Source organism: Danio rerio, chromosome 9 (assembly GCF_052040795.2).
Source record: "Danio rerio strain M-AB ecotype USA chromosome 9, GRCz13ab, whole genome shotgun sequence".
Taxonomy (NCBI): domain Eukaryota; kingdom Metazoa; phylum Chordata; class Actinopteri; order Cypriniformes; family Danionidae; genus Danio; species Danio rerio.
The window spans coordinates 51995001-52019253 of NC_141029.1; the positions used below are offsets into that span (position 1 = coordinate 51995001).

The 24253-nt window shown below is 36.8% G+C and overlaps 2 protein-coding genes across 5 annotated transcripts in view; one reads left to right on the top strand and one right to left on the bottom strand.

The window, feature by feature from the left end:
* slc38a11 (solute carrier family 38 member 11) overlaps positions 1-24253 on the top strand; it is a 243842-nt gene that overhangs the window by 135723 nt on the left and 83866 nt on the right. The gene's annotated exons all lie outside the window — the stretch shown is intronic.
* Positions 1-24253, bottom strand: part of scn1laa (sodium channel, voltage-gated, type I-like, alpha) — a 99277-nt gene that overhangs the window by 13615 nt on the left and 61409 nt on the right. For all 4 annotated transcript variants that reach the window (XM_087266222.1, NM_200132.2, XM_087266221.1 and 1 more), the window contains 6 exon segments: positions 22115-22537; positions 11152-11284; positions 6823-6977; positions 5272-5445; positions 4381-4503; positions 587-859 (listed from right to left, as the gene is read on the bottom strand). In XM_087266222.1, the coding sequence (XP_087122348.1) occupies positions 587-859; positions 4381-4503; positions 5272-5445; positions 6823-6977; positions 11152-11284; positions 22115-22537 (1281 nt within the window).

A 24253-nucleotide genomic window follows, 5' to 3' on the forward strand; every position in this document is an offset into this window, starting at 1 on the left:
GGGAGCGTTGTCATCCGGAGGTGTGTGTGTGTTTGTGTGTGTGTGTGTGGTATGGCGAGTACACGACTGTCTCCTTCGTTCGGTTATCCGTAGCACTATCCACTCGCCATAGTGTGGCAGCTAAAATCCACGCATACACTATCGAGCGTGTATGAACTGTGATTACTCTTTAAATTGCTGATTAGCTATTGGCCATTTCCCTCTCTGACTGAAGGCAGTCGACCAATCGCGACAGACTGTCATCGGTCCAATCAGCGCAGATTAGCTCCGCGCTAAGGAGGGGTTTGGGAACAAATGAATCACTGGACGATTCATACAGGAGTCGCTGGGATAATTAGCTAAAAATAAATGCAGATTATAAGGCCATGAAAGTGTTTTTTGACCTTGCATGCATATTAGACTGTTGTTGGAGACTCTTACAACCAAGATATGACCCTATTTCATGTATAATATGGGCTCTTTAATATGCTGATGACTGTTAAACGCGTCATAACAGTCTTGTGAAAAGAGTCCTTGTGAAAAATTACTCCCAATAAAAAATCTCCCATATTTATTGGCCCACCAATTACTGAGGAAAGATCCTTACCACTTGCAGCAGGGCCAGGTATCCATTCCCAACATTGTCAAAGTTAATGATCACATTTCTCCAGCGGACTCCTTTCCCCATTCTTTCACAGTCTGTCTTGTTATAGACCTCTGAGACAGGCAGGCGCTGCTCCGTGGTTATGTTTATACATTCAGAAAACTTCCCAGCGAAGAAGTTGACACCCACAATGCTGAAAATGAGCCAGAAGATGAGGCAGACGAGCAGGACGTTCATGATGGAGGGAATGGCGCCCAGAAGAGCGTTCACAACCACCTGTGGGCATATGAACATCACACACTTACAATGTCGTACCATTATAACATAAGCACTTTGCTTTACAGCTCAAATACAGTCAAAATTATTAGCCCTCCTGTGAATTTCTTATTCAAATATTTCACAAATGATGTTTAACAGAGTAAGGAATTTTTCACAGTATTTCCTACAATATTTTTTATTATTATATAACTACGCCTTTAAAATGTTACTTCAAGCTGAATAGACAAAATAAATAAATTATTAGAGAGTTATTAAATCTATTATGTTTAGAAATGTGTTGAAAAAATAATCTCTCCTTTAAACAAAAAATGGGGAAAAATATACACGGTGGGTTAATAATTCAGCTGTATTTAATTTGGATTTATTTACAGTACACTAAAAAGCCTCACTAAATCAACTTAAATAAATTACATGAACTTTTTAGAAGAAAGAAAATAAGAAAAGAAGATTTTTCAAATTAAGTGGAAACTAATTAAATATTTTTAATGAATAATAAATTAATAATTAATTTTGTGTAGGCTACTTAATATTGAGGAAAAAGGCCCAATCACACAGGCGAATGTCTGCAGCCACACCTCCGCTTTCAGATGTCTCTGTTTTCCCCTATCCACACTGCATTTTAAAACAACAAAGAAAGAAAGAAAGAAAGAAAGAAAGAAAGAAAGAAAGAAAGAAAGAAAGAAAGAAAGAAAAGAGACAGAAACAAACAAACAACAGACATAAAATACAAGAAAGAAGGAAAGAAAGGACCGGGAGAAAGCAAAGGAGGAAGAAAAAAGAAAAAGAAAGAAAAGAAAGAAAGAAATAAGAAGAAAAGAAAGAAAGAATGAAAGAAAAAAAGAAAAAGAAAAAAGAGAGAAAGAAAGAACAGAGAAATCAAAGAAGAAAAAAAGAAAAGAGACAGAGAGAAAAGAGAAAAAGAAAGAAAGAAAAAAACAAGGAAACAGAGAAAGCAAAGGAGAAAGAAAGAAACAGAAAGAAACAAGTAAAAGCAAGAAAGAAAGAAAGAAAGAAAGGAAGAAAAAGAAAAAGCAAGCAAGAAAGAAAGAGATGAATGACAGAAAGAAAGAAAGAAAGAAAGAAAGAAAGAAAGAAAGAAAGAAAGAAAGAAAGAAAGAAAGAAAGAAAGAAAGAAAGAAAGGAAGGAAGGAAAGACAGACTGGAAGAAAAAGAAAGAAAGCATATTAAACTGATAAAGCTGATTGATGATTTTCTTTGATTCAAACTGCTCTCATATTCCACCATCAGACTTGCCATTTAAAAGCGTCTGAATTGAATTATGAATAGTGCACAGCGCTGGCGGATTGGGATGAAAAAGCGTGACCTTTAGGATGCATCGTAAAGCCACAGTATTACGGTTTACTGTAAATCAACAAACACAAAGAAAAAAGAAAAGAAAAACACACGTGAAGACACTCAGCAGTGAAGTTTCCAGAAAAAAAAATAGGAATCGTGGAGAGGAGAGATCTGCGTTTGCCACGTGAGGGGACGCCGTTGCAACATCACATTTATGGGGAAAACGTAGGCAAGTGTTTGGTCAATAGCTGCACTATCGACCTTTGCTTATTATATAAAGCTGCACATCAATTCTTCCTACAATACCACTGACTGAAACTCATGAATGAAGAGCAGATACAGGATCATGTCACAGTAATGAACCCATCGCATATTTACATTAATGCATTATATTTACATAATACATATTATACATCCAACATAATAGTTGAATTAAAGTGCAGTAGATGATATGCCTAAATGCTACCCGATAACATATCTTTATAAAAACACAGTCCCTCCTCCAAGCTTCAAAGCCACGCCTCCTGAAATCACGATTGTGCATGTTAAAGATGACAGAGACCCATTAGATCATGTCATTCGCCAGTTAGAAAACCTTATAGAACTTAATAATACTACAATTCAGAGTGTGAAACTGTATTATATCAGCATATTTACAGTTGTGTAGCAAGCAAAACTTGTCATAATGTGCAATATTTCATGCATGCAAAGACTGCAGATCTTACTCTCTCACACGCTTTGTCCTAAAGCGACTACTGAATGCTTAGTGGTTGGCCAGCGGTGTGCAGGAATTACACTTATTACTAAGCCATACTGACATGCTATTTCAAACTGAATATTCAGAGTAAAGGTAAACAATATAGGGAGCGTAAATATATATAATATGCACTTCAATAATGCGACTAAAATCGGCATACTCCACATGTCTTAATTCGATTTCTCTTTAGTTCGATTATTTTCTAAATCTTGTTCAATGAATCAAAAATTGCTGTTTACATGGTAGACTCTTAATTATAGGAGTATTATCTTAGGGTGCTTTCAGACCTACACTTTTGTTTCGGAACCTGTCTCGTTTGCCCAGTTAGCGCGGTTCGTTTGGCATATGTGAAACCACCAATCACTCTCGGATCCGCGCCAAATCCATCGCTCCGAGATCGCTTGAATGAGGTGGTCTCGGCTCGATTGAAACGAACTCTGGAGCGGATTGATTGCAGTGAAAGCAAAAAGAAAAAGAGAAAGCGATTGGATCCGAGCGTGGTTATATTGCTGTGTTTTATGGATATGTAATAGGCATACGGCTATATGAAGAGAGAATTATGAGTAGGGTGGGAAGTTTCGCGAGTCTCCCGGATGCCCGCAAACAAGTGATAATCTCCTGGTAATCTCGCGTCTCCCTCCCGGTCCTCAAATAGGCTACGTCGCGCACTCTTCTCTCCCCCCCTGCCGCATCACTCCTCACTCTTTGGAAACGTCGCGCGCACCTTGTCAAACACCACCAAACCACCACCTCTCCTGACAGCTGAGCGGGACTCTTAAAAATAAACCCTGACACTGACCAATGCAAGGAGAGTTTACTCACACGTGACTTGTTTAAGCTCTTTTGGTCCGATTAGAAACTTTGCAGTGTGAAAGTAAACTGCTCTAGGAGCAAAGAGCAACAATGTAACATTTGTAATCTCTGTTTCGGAACAACTGAATCGATTCACAGGTGTGAAAGCACCCTTAATTGCATTAAAATCGAATTATTGGTGTCCATGTCAACGTAGACATTGTGAGCCAGCCTTAAAAAAATGGTTATTTATAGTGAGTTAGGGATCTTCTGAATGGTGAATCATGTGTTAGTTAATACAGGACCAGCCGTGTTCAATCATAACCACATGCTTAGGGGTAGTAATTTTAAACAGTGCACGAGGGTTAAATATGCAAGTCATTGAACAACAGTGAGTTCTTCTTGCTAATAATATTAACCTAAAATTGTAATAAAAACTTCTTTTATTCCAGCCAAAATAAAATAAGACTTTTCCCAGAAGATTTTTGTTTAATAAAATTTAATTGGTCTGTTAAAACTTGGGAAATATTTTGAAAAGATTAAAAATGTCACCGGAGTGCTAATAATTTTGACTTCAGCTTCAGTATGTATGTGAATTCTATGTTTAAAATTCATGTTTATTTCTAAATATGCATATACAGTAAAACAAAAAGTCTATAAGAAGCGATTTTACCCTCATTCCATCAAAGCGTGAGAGAGCCCGAAGTGGCCGGAAGGCTCTGAGTGTTCGCAGGGATTTGATGGCACTCAGCTCTGAATAGTTGAGGGCGTTGGCCACCAGGCTGATCAGCGAGACCTACACATATACACAGAGGAGATTAGTAGAAAAGCCATTCCCTTCCTTCCTGATCCTTTCACTCGGTCTTCTCAGGGGAAAATGGCCTTTTTAGATGTACAAATGCACCATTCACTCAAGCAGCTGTCATCAAACAATCTAAACTCTCAGAGACACGAGCACTCACGCAGTATAACACACCCAGAAATGATCATTTCCAAGCGCACATGATACTGCTTTCTGGATAATGATGCTTTCGTTGGTATTGTGGAGGATGTCATATGTTGTGGAGTTGATTTGGCTTTCTTTTCACTAAAGCAGATCATGCAAAACATGTCAAGTTCTGAGAAACAAATGCAAACTTAAAGGGTTTGTTCACACAAAAATGTAAATTCTGTTATTAATCGACCACCCATGTCCTCAAAACCCCAGAGACTTTTGTTCATCTTCAGAACACAAATGAAGATATTTTAGATGAAATCCTGGAGCTCTCTCATCCTCCCATTAAATACTCAATTTACATTTTTGTGTGAACTAATGCTTTAAAGGTGTAAAAGTAATAGCGCAACAGTAGTTTTGAGAAAACACATGGCCTACTATGAACCAATGATTATGGTTGCATGTGCTCACCATAACAGACTGATAAACACTAGTACAGTGTATCAACACTTGATTAAAGTGGACTGTGTAATTGAAAACTTTTGTGATCCCTCTTCTTCTGAAAACTGTGAACATTTTATAGGTTAATCTAGAGCAAATGTGTAACTAATCTTGTGCAGGGCAACCTACATCAACAATGACAAAATCCAGCCAGCACCACAGATTGGTGAAGTATTTGGCGAATCCATATGCGACCCATTTTAGCAGCATCTCAAGAATGAAGATGTAGGTGAAAACTTTATCAGCAAACTCCAGTATGGTCTTAACGCTCTTCCTTGTGTCCAGATAAATGTCCTCAAAAGCCTGAAAAACAGATGGAAGATGAAGATCTCTGATCAATAAACTGAAATACAAGCAGAAGTCATTGCAACAAACTAAATAAAAAAAAGCTATCCAAGATAGTGTACGAAAGAAAAAAACTCTATCTATCTATCTATCTATCTATCTATCTATCTATCTATCTATCTATCTATCTATCTATCTATCTATCTATCTATCTATCTATCTATCTATCTATCTGTCTGTCTGTCTGTCTGTCTGTCTGCATGCCTCTCTATCTATCTATCTATCTATCTATCTATCTATCTATCTATCTATCTATCTATCTATCTATCTATCTATCTATCTATCTATCTATCTATCTATCTGTCTGTCTGTCTGTCTGTCTGTCTGTCTGTCTGTCTGTCTGTCTGTCTGTCTGTCTGCATGCCTCTCTATCTATCTATCTATCTATCTATCTATCTATCTATCTATCTATCTATCTATCTATCTATCTATCTATCTATCTATCTATCTATCTATCTGTCTGTCTGTCTGTCTGTCTGTCTGTCTGTCTGTCTGTCTGTCTGTCTGTCTGTCTGTCTGTCTGTCTGTCTGTCTGCATGCCTCTATCTATCTATCTATCTATCTATCTATCTATCTATCTATCTATCTATCTATCTATCTATCTATCTATCTATCTATCTATCTATCTGTCTATCTATCTGTCTGTCTGTCTGTCTGTCTGCATGCCTCTCTATCTATCTATCTATCTATCTATCTATCTATCTATCTATCTATCTATCTATCTATCTATCTATCTATCTATCTATCTATCTATCTATCTATCTATCTATCTATCTATCTATCTATCTGCATGCCTATCTATCTATCTGTCTGTCTGTCTGTCTGTCTGCATGCCTCTCTATCTATCTATCTATCTATCTATCTATCTATCTATCTATCTATCTATCTATCTATCTATCTATCTATCTATCTATCTATCTATCTATCTATCTATCTATCTATCTATCTATCTATCTATCTATCTATCTATCTATCTGAGATCCAAGCCCAGTGAAGAGATGATGCCAACCATCAAAGACTTTTAGGACAACACATATAATTCATTAAACATCTATGCATAAACATGTATATACTATATAACCACATGATAACTAGGTTTACATATAATAACTTTAACTGTTAAAAGCTATTGGTTACTAATTAATTAGTTAGAAATATTACTAAAAATAACTAATAAAGTTATGATAACTAATAACCTTAACTTTTCTGATATTGATTTTAATGCAATAATGGGCACCCTTTGTGAAGCTGCTTTGAAACAATAATTATTGTGAAAAGCGCTATACAAATACACACTTCAATCGAATTTAACACAACGTGCATGATTTTCCTCACCAGAGCACCACTGCTCAGCAGGATCATGAAGACGATGAAGGTCTCGAACCAGCTGTGCTCCACTATGTTATAGCAGGTCTGTCTCAGCAGCCACCATTTCTTCCATATGCCCTTTTCTTCGTCCACCTGACAACATCGAAACCTCCGGACACACCCTTAACAATACAACAGCAGACAAAATGCCCTTTACTTACAAAAACAAACCTACTGTAATAGCCATCATTTTATTTAATATAATTTAGTCATAGTGCTCAAATACATATACACTACCTGATCCAAAAAGTCTTGTCACCTATTTAAGTTTTAGGAACAACAAATAACAACTTGACTTCTAGTTGATCATTTTGGTATCAGAAGTGGTGTATATGAAAGGCAAAGGCCTCTAGATTACGCTTATTTTACCCAAAAAAAATATGATCATGCCTTGATTTTTAATTATTTAATTAGGGCAGTAAGATCTGACTTTGCTCAGACAAAAGTCTTGTCACTTAACAGAAATAATGTCCAGTATAGAATATAAAGTCATGCTGCAGTGGAAACAGAACGAATATTGTGTCTGACTCCATCATGAGCTTGGAGGACTGCATCCATACATCTCTGCACTGACTCAAATCACTTATTAATAGTCATCTGTAATGGCGTTCTTGCAGGACTCTCAGAGTTCATCAAGATTCTTTGGATTCATCTTCAATGCCTCATCCATCATCTTCCCCCAGACATGCTCAATAATGTTCATCTCTGGTGACTGGGCTGGCCAATCCTGGAGCACTGTGACCTTGTTTGCTTTCAGGAGCTTTGATGTGGAGGCTGAAGTATGAGAAGGAGCGCTATCCTGCTGAAGAATTTGCCCTCTGCTGTGGTTTGTGATGTAATGAGCAGCACAAATGTCTTGATACCTCAGGCTGTTGATGTTGCCATCCACGCTGCAGATCTTTTGCACACCCGAAACCATGATATTTCCTTCACCAAACTTTTTTTTTTTTTAAACTTCTGTTTTTTATTCGTTTTAACATAACGGAACAAACAGATCACCAGAGGCATCACATACAATTATTACATTCTTCTTATACAGTCGTTTTCATAGTACAGGTTACTCTCCCATCAGCCCCCACCCTAACCCGTCAGTAAAAGGTACTGTGTTATAAGCATAAACACCAACATAGTTTCCTTCAAGTCCATATGATTCAGTCTTTTACAATCTGTAATGTGCGGTCCAAACAAAATATTTCACATATATAATATACATATATATGTACATATATTGAAAAAGAAAAAAAAAAACTAATAAAAAATATAAATAAATATAAATAAGGGGAGAAGGGGGGTTCGCACTCATTGCAAAGCATTTCCTAGCAAATTATATATTTTCTATATTCTTATATATAAACCATTTTGACCAATTTTTATAGCATTTATCCATGTTTAGTCTTAAAGAAAAGGTGAGTTTCTCCATTTCAAACATATTATCTACAATTGTTATCCACTCATCCTTTGTTGGTGGAATCTCTTCCAACCATTTCTTGGTTATTGCTTTTTTACTAGCAACTAATAGTATTTTGAGAAGGTATTTGTCTTGTGCATTAAAATCGGTTTGTATGTTTCCTAAATATATAGTACCAAAGCTATGATCAATCTCAAAACCCAGTATTGATTCAATTTCAGTGACCACCATTAACCAATAAGATTGGATTGCTGGACAATTCCAGAATATATGATAATAATCAGCCATAAAATTGTTACATCGTCTCCAGCAACGTGCAGAATCTAAGTTACCATTCTGTGAGTATTTCCTTTTTGGAGTAATAAAGAATCTAATCATATTTTTCCTCCTTCACCAAACTTGACTGATTTCTATGAGAATCTTGGGTTCATGCAGTTTCCAATAGGTTTTCTGCAGTATTTGTGATGATTGGAATGCAGCTCAACAGATCATTCGGCAGATAAATTCAAATGATCAACTTGAAGTCAAGATATTATTTGTTGCTCTTACAACTGACATTGGCGACAATACTTTTTTCTCAGGTAGTGAATAATTATGACCTCAAAATAAATTTCATTTGCCTCTTTAGATGGAAACATAGCGATTGCTTCATAATGTATAACTTTTACAATTTTTTAAACCCACGCCAACACCGGAAGATGATGCAGACTCCACACAGAAATGCCATCTGACCCAGCCGGGACTCAAACCAGGTACTTTCCTGCTGTGACGCAACAGCACAAATCACAGAGCCACCGTGTCACCCCTTGAGTAATATTAATCACAATTACTTACTTAATTACTTAATAATTAGTTTATAGTTGAGGTTAGAATGTGGATTAGGTTTAGCGTTAGTAACTGTATACACTGTAAAAAATATCTGTAAAATGACAGTTTTTAGTTTCCCAGTAGTGGGTTGCAGCTGGAAGGGCATCCTCTGCGTAAAAATGTGCTGGATAAGTTGGCGTTTCATTACGCTGTGGCGACCCCGGATTAATAAAGGGTCTAAGCCGAAAAGAAAATGAATGAATGAATGAATGAATGACAGTTTTCCGTATTTAGTGATTCATGTTTTTTTTCACTCATTTTTGCTTGTGAATTGCATTATAGGATCTTTATCTAAGCTTAAGATGTTGAAAAGTTTGAAAAAGGGACTTTTATTAACCTTTTTAAAAGTGAATGGGCCATTTATATGGATGCACCTTAATAAAATGAGAATAGTTGGTGATAGTAACATCCTGTTTGTGGCACATGTACTGTATATGTGTATGTATATGTGAGGGGGCAAACCAGTGGCGTAGCGGACGGGCCCGCAGGGCACGCACCGCGGGGGGGCCCTGTGTGATTAGGGGGCCCCACGTAGTCGCGATTTTCAATAATTGAAAATCCACCGGCAACCGCAATAATCAAACTCTTGGGAACAACTGTGGTCGGAACCAAAGTTCACACGTCTGTGTTCTCTGAACACCTCTCAAGCGGTGGACTACTTCATTCTGATTGCTTGCCGCCAACGTTGCCAACTTAGCGACTTTGTCACTAGATTTAGCGACTTTTCAGACCCCCCTAGCGACTTTTTTGTGTGTTATTGGAGATTTTTTTAGACTGTCATTTGTCCATACTGTACCATTCCTACTCTTCTCAACGAGCTGCGTGTGATGCCGCCGGCCCCTCCCCCACCTCACAGCACTGACAGGCGGCCCAGTCAGTCCTCGTACAGCAGCCTCTCCCACCTGCAGCCCGAGAGCAGATCACCCCTCTGCGTAGCGCCACAAATGATTTAGCACAGGCAGTGTGAAGGTATTTCCCTTGTACAGTCAAACCGATCTACTTCTCCTTTATTTTAACAATTTAATTGGACCGTTTATTCTTTTGTTGTTCACAATCAGAGATATTTTAGTGACAGTTTCTGAACTTGTCTGAGTTTATTACATATGAGAGATTACTGCACATTCACTACACATCTATAATGACATACTGTATTCAAACAGCAATACATTTAGTTAAATAAACATGCTTATATAAAGTGTAGTGCAATTATAAATATAAATACCCCTTTATTAACCATAGGCTGTTAAACAAACAGAAACTGTAAAACGTGATGACGTCAGTGATATGCAAATTGACGTATGACGTATCCCCCCCCCCTCTTCATCAGGGGGCCCCGTCAGCGATCCCTGCAGGGGGGCCTCCGCATTTTGCGCTACGCCACTGGGGCAAACTTTTCAAGATGGGTGGTGACCATGGTGGCCATTTTGAAGTCGGGTCATTTAACACATCAAACTTATTGGGAATGTCACAAGAAAAAAGGGGTGTGCATGGTTTTAACGTAACTTTAATCTTTCATGAGTTATTAACAAGTTTCTAACTACTTATAAAATGTGTTCAATGTGCTGCCCATTGCGCTGGATTGTCAATGCAACCCTCTTCTCCCATTTCTCACACACTGATAGCAACACCTCAGGAGAAATGCCAGCACAGGTTTCCAGTATCCGTAGTTTCAGGTGCTGTGATTTATTGTGACTAATTTAAATTCATCAGTTTATTTTTTTAAAGCTATTTAATTAAACTAAAATGTATCTAGTGTTACATTTTCAAGAAAGTAACTCAAATATTATTACTTAATTTATAAAATTAATGCGTTACTTGTTACTTAGAAAAGCAATATTATTATGTAAATCAAGTTACTTGTAATGTGTAACCCCCAACGAAGGGGATTACTATAGTAGGTGCATGTAGCGTGTGTAACTATGTCATCATAAATTAACGTGTTGCCCATTTTTTTATTCATTCATTTTTTTTAACAATATTTATTTTTCTTACTGTAAGTGAGCAAACTATTGCAGAATCACCTGCTGTGAAACAGGGTTCAGGATATGCTTCTTCCTCGAGTACCAACTCCAGGGCGTCTTCTCCATCTTTGCCGAGTGGTCTGAGGTCGACTGTGCTTCCCTCTGAGAAGCTGGACGCCACGTCAGACAGTTTCTACAGGAGCACACACGCACACACACACACACACACACACAGCACACATTACTATAGCAACACCTCCACATGGAGGAGAGCAGATGATAGAAGTGCAAACGCTTTCTGAGGAACAGACATTTGAGCTGAGTCACTAAGCAAAGCGAAATTATAACCAGTTTATTTTTTCCCTCCAATATTGATAAGAAATAATTTTCGAATATATGACTGGATTAATATTACAAGAACATATCATGACAGAGTTATTGAAGTAACATGTATCAGACCCCCTTCGATTGTTGAATCCAAAGCAAAATAAACAAAGTCGAAATTTTTTGCAATCCTGCAATTTAAACGCAAAATAATTGCAAAAAATATAAATAATCTCATAAAACATCAAATACCAGACCATATAATCAAACCATATTGATTTCAGTTTGCAATAGATGTTGCATACGCAGCGCACGTGATGTATTTGAGTGTCTCTCGAAAAATGACGTCTCATTACATTACATTACATGTAGAAGGGGGGATGTTTTGCAGCCTGTGCAGTAAGCAGATGAAGTGTGAGTGATTTATATGAAGTCAATGCAAAGATGTGATTAGACATTCTGTGGTGCGAATGGTGCGTTTGACGCTTCAGACTGCAAAAGAAAGTGGGAAACATCTAACAAACGGAGCAATGGAACTGACAGAAAAGCAAGCAGCTTACAATGATGGAGCTTGATTCAAGGATGACGGCCACTGGACGTGACCGAATTGAATGACATAATTTGTGCTTTACATGTATGGCTGATATTATGATGTTCATGAAATCGATAAATTATTTCATTCAACTCTTTTCCTGCAGTTGCCGAGTTTTATGGCAATCCATGTTTTAGGTGTATTACAGGTAGAGGAAGCCCTAAGGCATGTCCTGAGTGAGGTACATGATGTCAGAAGCTCAGGGGAGAGAAAGTAAGATCGTGAATAAAATAAGTTATACAACCTTCCTTTGGCTTAATCCCAACAGTTTTAGATCTTGTCTTGACAAGAGACTAAATCAAAGAACCTTTGTTTATGATTTGGGTCATTGTGTCAGAATGCATACCTAACATAGTAGGCTACCTAATATGGTAAATATAATATGATATGATATAATATAACGTAACATAATTTAGAATAACATAATATATTATAATATAACATAACATAACATAGCATAATATATTAATATAATATAATATAATATAATATAATATAATATAATATATAATTAATATGTATATATATATTTTTTTAATTGCAAAATTGTCCGCAAATTTTTGGGAATTACCTCATTTTTATAGCAAGAAAAAAAAACTCAAAACAAATCGTGGAAAAACTAGGGCATCTGATATATGATAAAAAGGGAATTACTGAATTAATCATTGAATTAATTATACACTTTATTTGAATGGCTTGGTTAATGAGATGTTTAAAACTACTTAATCATTCAACTTTTCTTTCTCTTCAATATTGATAAGAAATAATGTTTAATATATCATTGGCTCGACAACATTTCCAAGAATATATGATGTGAGAAATATTGAATTAATTACTGAATTAATTACATGCATTTAAATTCATTTGAAAGGCTTGCTTTGTGTAATGCTTAAAGCTAGTTAATGATGCAACATTTAACCCACATTTATGGTGAGAAATCACTTTTGAATATATAATTAATTGGACAATTTTATAAGAACATATCATGTGAGAATAATTAAACACTGAATTAATTACATTTAAACCAATTGATTAGAATGATTTGCTTAGTTTGATGTATCGAATAGTAAAAACTAGTTTGATACTTTTTTGATTAATTAAATTGAATACATTTCCTTTGAATTGCTTGATTACAACTAGTTAATAAAACTAAATTGTATACCAATACTGATATAAAATAATTATGAATACATCACTGAATGCATTTTATAACAATGTATCATGTGAGGATTAACATATTCATTCGTGAATTAATTAAATTTAATTACATTCCTTTAAATGTATTGCTTAGTCGGATGTTTATACAGGTTTATCATTGATGATAAATAATTTGTGAATATATCATTAAATACATCTTATAAGAACATATGTTAGTATTAACCCTCTACCGCACACATTATGGCAGATCTATAAAAAAAATATTTGACTGTTTTTCTTTTCTAAAAATGACTTCACTTCAAGTGCTGTAAAAAAAAAAAATAGGAAAAAATTGAAAAAAATGTATGAAATGTTGTCAAATGTAGAATTTTCCTAATAATTAATAATTGTGTTGTTTGTTTTGATTTAATTGGTGTTGCCGTATTATAAGTTTTAACACAGAACTTTTAAATGACACCTTAAACAAACTTTCCAACAACTGATATTCCCAAAGCTTTCAATTTTTCCATTATTTTTTTCTGGATATTATTGAACACAAACATAGCACTGTATGATTATGTATAAAATATACAGTAGATTTAAATGTTTCCTCCAGTAAATATTATTACAAATTAATAACAAGTCTAATATATCCAGATGCATCAGAATAATGTAGCTACTAGCTAACAATGTGTATACATTATACCTGTCTTATCTGCCTCAGAGCTAACCTACCTGAACTGTCTCCATCACTGCTCTTATCAAATGTCCAATCTACATTATTCTCATGATCACTAAAACCATCTCATCCCCACTTTCATCTGCAGGAAGAGCCAGTTCTGTCCTTTTCTTCTTTCACTTACTGTAGAACATGGTGGTGCTCGCTAACACACTGTTCCCTGTATTCAAATCTATTCAAAAGTAGTATTGCTAATAAAACTAGAATTTATCCATAATGCAAATGCCATTACCACATGACTAATCAACATTATATTACTAGCATTCATGTTGTTATTGTTACAACCTAAAAGTTACACCTGACCTTGCTAGCTAGCTAACCTATTGCAATATTGCACGTTCCACTATTGCAGTGTTAGCAACACATCCATTGGATCCATATACAAAAAACGAATTTGATTAAAAAAATTTGAGTTCACCTCAGAATGATAAGGTTCTATCTACATTCTGAATGATTTTGAGATATTGAGCTTTAAAGTTTTTGCATTCCATAGCAATCAATATGTGCGTAACATTTGTTTTTAAATAAAAAGTCTTAACATTTAAACAACTTATAAAGAAAAAAAACATCCCATAATGTATTGTAAAAAAGTTGTTATCTAATAAGAATATGTGAATAACTCAATTCTGAGACAAATGTCATAGAAACTTATGATTCTAAGGTGACGATATGTTATCATAACTTACTGGAGGTGATGTCTCAGATTTTTTTGTGGATCTGACATTATTTGATTCTTTGTTTTTACTGACGTTTTCATTCGCATTCAGAAACTATTCAAAATCAACGCCAGTCTGTCAGAAATCGCGCTACAGAAAAACACTGCATGTCATGTGACTTAACCAATGCACATCATTGGCTACACTAAGGTCTTCTCTTTCCAAAAAATACATAAGAACGATGGTCTTAAAGAAACAGTGGAAGGAAAAATTAATATAATTTTTTTTGTGCAGTTTACAAAAATATAGACCACAATATCAATCATTTACACTTTTTTTGACAATAACTAAGAGTAAACAAGATCAATCAAAAACCCTCAGTCCCCCATTCCATCCCCAAGGAGGAGAAAAAAAAACATTAGCACCTACAAGAATTGTCAAAGCAACTACATAAATATACATAAAATATAAATACCACACACACACATTAATAAAAAGAGCAGAGATCTTTCTTAAAAGAAAAAAAAAATCTTATAAATCAGCGAAGAGGTGTGTTGTATTCCTGAAACAATTAATTAGAGGATCCCAGTTTTTATAAAAAAATTTCAGTGGAACCTCTTGGTGTAAACTTAATTTTTTCAATATGTATAAAAGACATCAAATCTTCTAACCAAGAGACAGTGGAAGGAGGGTTAGAACAGGGGTTCCCAAACTTTCAGCACGCGACTCCCAAAATAACAATGCCAGTGACTCGCGACCCCCAATATCTTCTGAGGCGGTTATAAATACAGAAACCTTGCATGCAATGGCGCACACACACACACCAATAGACCCAAGTCTTTTCAATGCTTAATTTTTTTTATGTATGTCAGTGTTGTAAATGTGCCAGAAAGTTTAACCTGAAGTTATAAAATGAATCTGCTGCATCTGATGCTTTTGCTGTCTTTAATATAATGTCATTACCCCACGGGTCACAATACAATAGAACTAGTAACTATAAGCTACTATAGTAACTATATACAGTAGTATATAGTAACTGTAAATGACTATTTTTTCAGTAGGTTATGGATAAAATATGGTAATTCTTATGGTTTAATAAAAATAAATAGATTTTTGGAAATCATCAGGTGACCCCCTTTATTGTCCCACGACCCCTCGGGGGGTCCCGACCCCCACTTTGAGAACCACTGGTTTAGAAGACTTCGAGTGTAATAAAATCGGTCTATCAGTGATTCAAATCCTAGAACATTAGCATTCTTATTTAAAAGGTTGTCCAACAAAGCCGAAACACCAAAAATAGCAATCAAGGGGCATGGTTCAAGAGAAATGTTGAAAACTGTAGAAAAAATATCAAAGAAAGAACAAAAATGTTTTAACTTTGGACAAGAAAAAAACATGCGGGTATGATCAGCAGGAGCCAGAGACCACCTATTACAATAAACATCCACCCCCGGAATCTTACTTAAATTTGTTAGGTGAATTCTATGGAGAACCTTAAAGAAATGAACATAAATATCATGTTGCCATATGGCAAAACCATGCGGTAGAGGGTTAAATCCTTCACTGAATTGATTCAATATAATGCAATAATTTTTGCGTCGCTAAGTTAGATATTTTGAAATGCACAAACAGTCCATCAGGAACAAATGTGTTTTTCATGAATGCTAAAAGCTGTTTTAAATTACAGATAATTGTGATGCTTAATAAGATCTTCCAGGTCTCGTCTCACTGAAAACCTTGAAAGCATCTCAGAAATGCTGCAAAGATTGTGAAAGCGTGAGACAGACAGACAGCCAGGAAAACACTCTCCGTTTCGCCAGGAGGTAAAGAGATTTGTCGCAGTAGTAGAATGGCAGATAAATCAATAGAAGCAATAAAAGCGAATCATCTGTTGATGTCTAAGAGACAATCAATCAGAGATTATGGCTCCGCTCCAAAATATAGAGAGCTGCCTTGCCATGTAGTGCCTACATTATTATGCTGAAACACAACCTCGGCTACCGTATAAATAACAATCCTCATGTACAGAAAACACATTGTTCTACACTGTAAAAAATATATGTAAAATATACAGTACACTGTAAACACTGTAAAGCATTTTTGTTAGGAGAGCTATAGACCAATTACCAACCTACGTCACACATGACGTCACACGGGTCCCCGGTTGCAAAAAAAAAGACAGGCTGCAATAGCAAACATGTCGTGTTGTGCGGTAGGATGCCAAATTGGAAGTCTATGAAATAGTCCTTGAAACGAAAGTCCAAAAATAGAAAACGTAACTTTTACCATACACCACACTGCTTTAATGCTAACTGCAGACGTCATTGGCTAAAAGAGAGCTGAATGAAGTGACGACCTAATTAGAAATGCTGGACTCTGCAGTTCTTATTACATATCAGTAGGGGTGTCAAAATTAATTGTTTCTTCAGTGCACCGTGATGCAGATGGGGACAATTCGATATCGGTTCAGTAATAGATCATAACCGTTTTTTAAAACTGACATCATTTATCTCCTATGTCGCAGTAGAATCATACTATGAATACTAGAATACTATGTTGAAGTATTCGATAAACTCATCGATGAACAGCACTTTAATTTTTAAAACCAATTGCAGGCCTTTCTGTTAAGCGGGTGAAGACAATGAACAATCACAGGGGTGTAAGACCTCGCTTAACAGTGCTCAGAAAGCAAGCGGGATAATATTTATTATATATATTTATATTTATATTTATAATATTTATAGCTTATTTGCTATAAATGCTCATGTTGCCTTCTGTGCATGCTTTGGGGTTTTGTTGAATGCATTCAAAAAGAGTGTTTTCTCTGAGCAGGTAAAATTAAAGGTATAGTTCATATATCTTACTGCTTGTATTAAAGGACAAAATTGTATTACAAATAATATATAAATAATAATAATTTTATAAATTTGAATTAAAAAAATCTTGTTTTGTGATGAAAAAATCTAATTATTTACGTAAATCATCGTCAATGCACTGTGTGGCAACGAGTTATCGAATTGAACCAAATAGATGGCATGATAATCGTAACCAAACCGAACTGCGAGACCAGTGTAGGTTCACACCCCTACATATCAGGTAAGTTCACGCTATGCTGAATCATACACATCCCTCGCTTTTGATAGCAGAAATGATTTCAGCAAAAACAGTTAAACATGGTTAATTAAACAGCGGACACTGAATGAAACGTAAAAAGTGTAAGTTATTAAGGTAAACTTGGTTTTATATTCACACATTCATTCAGTGACAACTTGTGACACACTAGCTATATTGTTTACCACGGCACTTTGAATATTCGGTCTGAAATAACCTGCAAGTGCGACTTTAAAACAATATTACCACTGTTTATTTGACAGTGAACAGTGTTGTACTTGGATAGTCATTGGCTGCTAATATGATTTCGCTTATTAGAGTTTGCAAATAATACTTTTATGAAATTATATCCACACAGAAACGCCAACTGAGTCGAGCCGAGGATCGAACCAGCGACCTTCTTGCTGTGAGGCGAAAGCACTACCTACTGCATCACTGCATCGCCGAACAAATTAGTTGATTAATAAAAGTGAAACTGACGGGCGCAATATGATTTGTCATTAACAGAAAAAAATCTTTAGCCTAATATAGGCTACTCTGAAACTGAATATTTCACTGTCATTTTATTTATATTAATATTTTAATTAACAGACCTGTTTGTCAGATGCGCTGAAGCACATAAGCCGACCTTGTTCCCTGCTGAAAAATCCAGTTTAAACCAGCCTAGGCTGGTTGGCTGGTTTTAGCTGGTGGACCAGCCTGGTTTTAGAGGGGTTTTGGCCATTTCCAGGCTGGTTTTCAGCTATTTCCAGCCTGGTCTTAGCTGGTCAGGCTGGAAAATGAACAGTTAAATCCAGCTAAAACCAGCTTGACCAGCCTTGTTTAAGCTAAACATAGCTGGTTTTGGCTGGGCTCCAGCCTAGGCTGGTTTAAGCTGTTTTTTTTTTTCAGTAGTACTGCAAATTTAGGCAAGGGACTGTTTATGAAGTAAAACTGGCCTCCAATGGTTTAGTTTAGTCTGCGTCAAACCTGCAGGAAAATATCAGGCTTTGCTAAAAGGCTGGTTATTTTACCAACGATTAGGGTGAATAGTGGTAGCCTATGACAGATTTCAAAGAAAAATCTTATTATTTAAAAAATAAACTGGACCACAACAGACCAATGTCACAATAATTGCTCAAATAATGTAGCCTAGTGTCATAGCCTTTCCTTGTCTGTCTTTTCTGTGTTGTCTACGTTCTTTGTGTCTATGTTTGTGTTGTGTTTAAACACATGGCTCAGCCTTCGTTTGTGCTCACAATGTGCTCCTCCGTTCCTTCCTCGTTTCCTAGTTTTGTCTAGTTCTCGTTAGTCTCAGTGTTTACACCTGGTCCTCCATGCTCTTTCCTCCCTTTATAATGTGCCCTCTTCCCTCATGTCCCTACATGTTGTTGCCTGACCGTGCTCCTTTATCTGTGCAGTTGTTTGTGAGAGAGTTGCCTTTTGTCTTATGTTTGTTTGTGTTTATCAGTTGGCCTTCAGTATCATCCCCGTCTGGTTAATCATTTTTCAAGTTTGTTTGTTTAAGTTATTCTATAAATCTGATTAAGTAGCTTTAAGTGTTTAGATATTTTTATTGGTTTTATTTCTTCCTGATTATAATCAGTAAGTTAAAACTAATTTTATTTCATTCTGCATTTGGGTTCTCCTTCCTCTAACCGTGACACCTAGTTTATTAGGTCTGTATTTTTTTACTAAAGAAGAAATATTATTCGAGATTATCACCAGAACTATAGAAACTGCACTATGTTTTATAAAAAAGGCTGAGTATAGGCATCAGATCTTTAACGGTTGAACGCAGAATTTTGGCATCAGGATCGGATCAGTTCCAAAAAATGGTATCTGTGCATCCCTATAACTAACCACTACATCAGTCAGAGTTAAAAGACTTGTTGTCAAACATATAACAACATTAATCACAGCAATAAATATCCAATCACAGACTCTTAAGTAAAATATCTGCATGCATAAATCAAAGTAGTTTTTTTTGTCATGACAGTGCACCACCTTTCACAAAACTAAAGTGGCAGCCATTTTAATAGTATTGCGAAAGAGACAGCAAACAAATGTTCAGTACATAGACAGGCAAAACCACAGACCACCTCGTTTCCTAGCAGAAAGCAAATGAGCATGTTATCATGAGACTAACGTTCATCCTCGGCACTTAAATGGCAGATAATGCGATCTGAAGACTGATATTCCCTGACCTCTCCTCCATAATGGGTCAGGCTACATGTTGACGTAACCCACAATGCACTTATTGCAATTAACCCCAGCAGAGAGAAACCTGACCACGATTACGACAGCGACAAATTCAGGCAAATTGGAAAGCTTTCATTTTGGGAGACACTAAAACAAGATTGGTTCGAGTTTGGAGGAAAAGGCATCATTTGGACTGTTATTGAGGTGTGTGTTCTGGTCGATTCAATTCAGTCCCTGCTGAATTGTACAGCGATTTTCACAATGATTAGAGTTCCAGTAGGGTTTACTACAGCAGACAGTACAGCTGTCAAGCATAAACACTTCAAGTCAGAATTATTCATCAAATATTTATAAATGACGTTCAACAGAGCAAGGAATTTTTCACAGTATTTCCTATAATATTTTTTCTTCTGGAGAAAGTCTTATGTTTTATTTCAGCTAAAATAAAAGCAGTTTTTAATTATTTTTTAAACCATTTTAAAGTCAATATTATTAGCCCTTTTAAGCAACATTTTTTTTCAATTGTCAACAGACTTAACCACTATCATGCTGCATTCACACCAGACGCGGAACGTGCGTCAAGCGCGAGTGATTTACATGTTAAGTCAATGTACACGCGCGAATAGACATCCAGAAATACTAGAATTAAATAATATTAAATAATAGACAACCCTAAATACTATTAATTCTGAGTGTACCTCACACAGGTGAGTGGGCTTGACAAACCACTTGTAGAAACACACTCTCTCTCTGACACTTTAACAGACACGATCAGTTTTTTGCACATTTGCACCAGACATGCTTTTACAATCATTCCATAACAAAAACAAAACACTGTGCATTTATGTAATGTAATGTGTATTTATCGCATTTATCGTGTATGGCCATACACCCAAAGTGCTTCACAAAAATATGAGGAGGGGGGTCTCTCCACACCACCACCAGTGTGCAGCATCCAAATGGATGATGTAAGGGCAGCCTCAAGAAAAAGGCCCCAGTGCACTCACCACACACCAGCTAATGGAGAGTGGAGAAACAATGACAGAGCCAATTCAGTGGATCAGGATGATTGGGAGGCCATGATTGGTAAGGGCCGATGGAGGGAATTTGGCCAGGACACCAGGGTTGCACCCCTACTCTTTACGAGAAGTCCTAAGGGATTTTTAATCACCACAATGAATCAGGACCTTGGTTTAACGTCCTATCCGAAAGACAGCGCCCACTGACAGTATAGTGTCCCCTTCACTTTACTGGGGCATTAGGACTCACACAAACCACAGGTAGTGGCCCCTGCTGGTCACACTAACGCCACTTCCATCAGCAACCTAATTTTCCCATGTGGTTTCCCATGCAGATACTGACCAGGCCCAGCCCTGCTTAGCTTCAGTGAGTAACCGGTCTTGGCTTGCAGGCTGATATGGCTGTGGCATTTATGAAGTGTATTTCAAACAGGTGAGGGGATTTGACAAACCACCTTTAGAAACACACTCTCGCTCTCTCTCTCTCTCTCTCTCTCTCTCTCTCTTAAAAAAAAAAAAAAAACGTTCTGCTCCCTATTTTAGCACTAAATTCTCTAAGCACTGCGAGTTATTTTGTATAAGTAGCATCTGTTGGCTGTATTGCCTTCTCAATTGTAAGTCACTTTGTACAAAAGTGTCTGCTAAACGACTGTTAGGATAAATTGCAGATCGTCTGTGTGTTCCCTCAGTAAGCTGGAGCTCCAGGAAGGCAACAAAAAACTGAGATGTGAATCAAACAGTTTATTGCTCTCTTCTGAAGAAGACTGGGGCATTCCCAGCCTTTATATCTCATACTCAAGGTTACATGGGCTGTGACTATGTGCAAATATTCAGCTCAGTTCCACTTGGTCTTTTTCTAACCACTCCCAGTCAAGCAGAACTATTTCATCCAGTGCTAAAAATGTCAAGGCGCAACATCAAGGCACCTAGTACAGGGACAACTTACAATAAGATGAGAAACAGTTAGAAAACAACAGGTTATCTGAAGAGTGAGTACATGCATATTTCTTTCAATGACTAAATGTAAATGTCTAGAGCAGGTATGTCAAACTCAATTCCCGGAGGGCCGCAGCCCTGCTCAGTTTAGTTCCAACCCTGCTCCAACACACTTAACTGTAGGTTTCAATCAAGCCTGAAAGACTCAATTAGTTTGATCAGGTGTGTTTAAATAAGGTTGGAACAAAACTGTGCACAGGGCTGCAGCCCTCCAGGAATTGAGTTTGACATCCCTGGTCTAGAGGTTATTAAAAAAACTCAAACGTACCTCTTTATCCTCCTCTAGGTCTGAAGAAAGGCTGCTGAAATCCTCTGTGTTCAGACACTCAAAATCAGACTCCTCTGCGGCAATCGGGACACTAACAGTCAAGCTCGGGTTGCTGATAAAATTCTCAGTGTCGCTATCCAGATCGGTTCCTCCAGTGCTTTTAACCAGCTCTATTGTAGTGTGGTTTGTGCTATCTTTCCTTTCCTTGCAGTTCACGATCATGTTGCCATCTGCAGACTTCTGCTTCTTCTTCCGTAAACAGCCACTCCTGAAGAAACTCTGAAGGCAGGTTTTGATGAAAGCGAAGCCTTTCCTGATTCGACGGACAGCGATCTGCAGGTTGTTTTCGTCTTCTTCACCACTGACCGCCAGGTTGTCGGCACTGAAGGAGCTAAGCAGCAGAGCCAGGAACAGATTCAGAACCTGAAGGAAAAGTACATGAGGAAATAATCAAACAAGTTCAGAATAACTATGGAATATTGCAAGAACACTATAAGATACTAGCATTCAGCTTAAAGTGCAATTAAAAGGCTTAACTAGGTTAATTAATTTAATTATGGCCCGCTTTCACTGAGTGGTACGGTACAGTTCGGTTAGGTACGCCTTTATAGCCGTTTCCACTGTCAAAAGGCATAACGAACCAAACCGTAGCATACCACTTGAAAGGGCACCAAAAGGCGGAGCTAGATGCGCAGCTGAACGCCATTGGTTTACAGAGGAGATACGTCATTCACTTACAAGTCAGAATGTAAACAAAGAACCCGCCATGTTTGAAATACACAACGAGAGATTACAGCGGAATTATATATTCATATATCATCGTCATGATGAACAGCCACACAGCCATGGAGTAGAGCAGAATCTACCCTGTACCTCGCAGTTTTTTTACGAGCCAGTCTGACGCGCGAGTGGTTTCGCTTTCTTACTTGCGCTCGCCGCGCGTCTAACATTATATCTGAAATAACAAACTTCTTGAGCTGATAATAATAACACGCACTTGATTATTGACGTGCTTTGGAAACCCGATCCCTTGAGAAGCTGACAAACGCGAGAATGACATATTCAGAAAGAAAAGGACAAACGCAAGAGTGGAGTGCGGAAAAAAGCCGGGAAAAAAGGAGCACGTTATTTCTTCAGCAAACGTGAACAAACTGCCTTTTTTTAAATTATTATCACCACCTTTTGGACTAATATGAACTGGGAATGATGGAATTACTCTCTAACAGAGGCTACATGACATGTGCTGCTGAAGATTACAGACACAGATGAGAGGTTTTCTGACTGTGGGCTATACTTTGTGTTGTTTTTAACCTAATTAAGAACGAAATGTATGATGTGTGTAGTTTTTCTGTAGTTGGTAACATATCGGAGACTGCAAGGGGCTGTATGTGTTCATATATGTTCATTTATTTATTTATTTCATATAATTACAGACGTTACAGTAGGCTATTTTGCACTGTCATTGATCTGCAGTTATAATCAACTCCTGCTTATAGAAAAGTTAGTAATAAACATTTATACACAAGTATTTGTGTGTAAAGCGTCTGTTTTGTGAGAAGTGCTTTTAATATGATATGTGAGCGACCTGTGCAGCTTTACTGTAGACATTTCCTCAAGCGAGAATGATGCGACTGAAACTTTCTGTCTTACACCACGCCCACCAAAAGAGTACTCTTTATAGTGGAAACGCAAGCCTGATAAAGGTGACCCGTACCGTACTGTACCAGTCAGTGGAAACGAGCCTTTAGGCAAATCATTGTATAATAGTGGTTTGTTCTGTAGACAATCAAAAAAAAAATATTGCTGACTCCAGTAAGCTACAAACACAAATTATGTATCATTGGAAAGAAGACACTTTGAGCTTTAGTGTGGTAAAAGGAGAAGTTACATTTTAACAACTATAAAAAGTTATACATTACGAAGTCATGAGGAAAAAAAATTGTACGCCATATCTAATAATCGTTTTCAGCAAAACTTGCACAAATTTAGCAAATACATTCTTCATAAGCTTTCCATTGACAACCGACTAGCTGCAATAGGTGCTTAGGGGTTGTAGCTTTAAAAGGATGTACAGTTTTTTCAAGATTACTCATGTTCTTTTTGGTGTAATCTATTCATAAACATTGACATGTGGAAAAA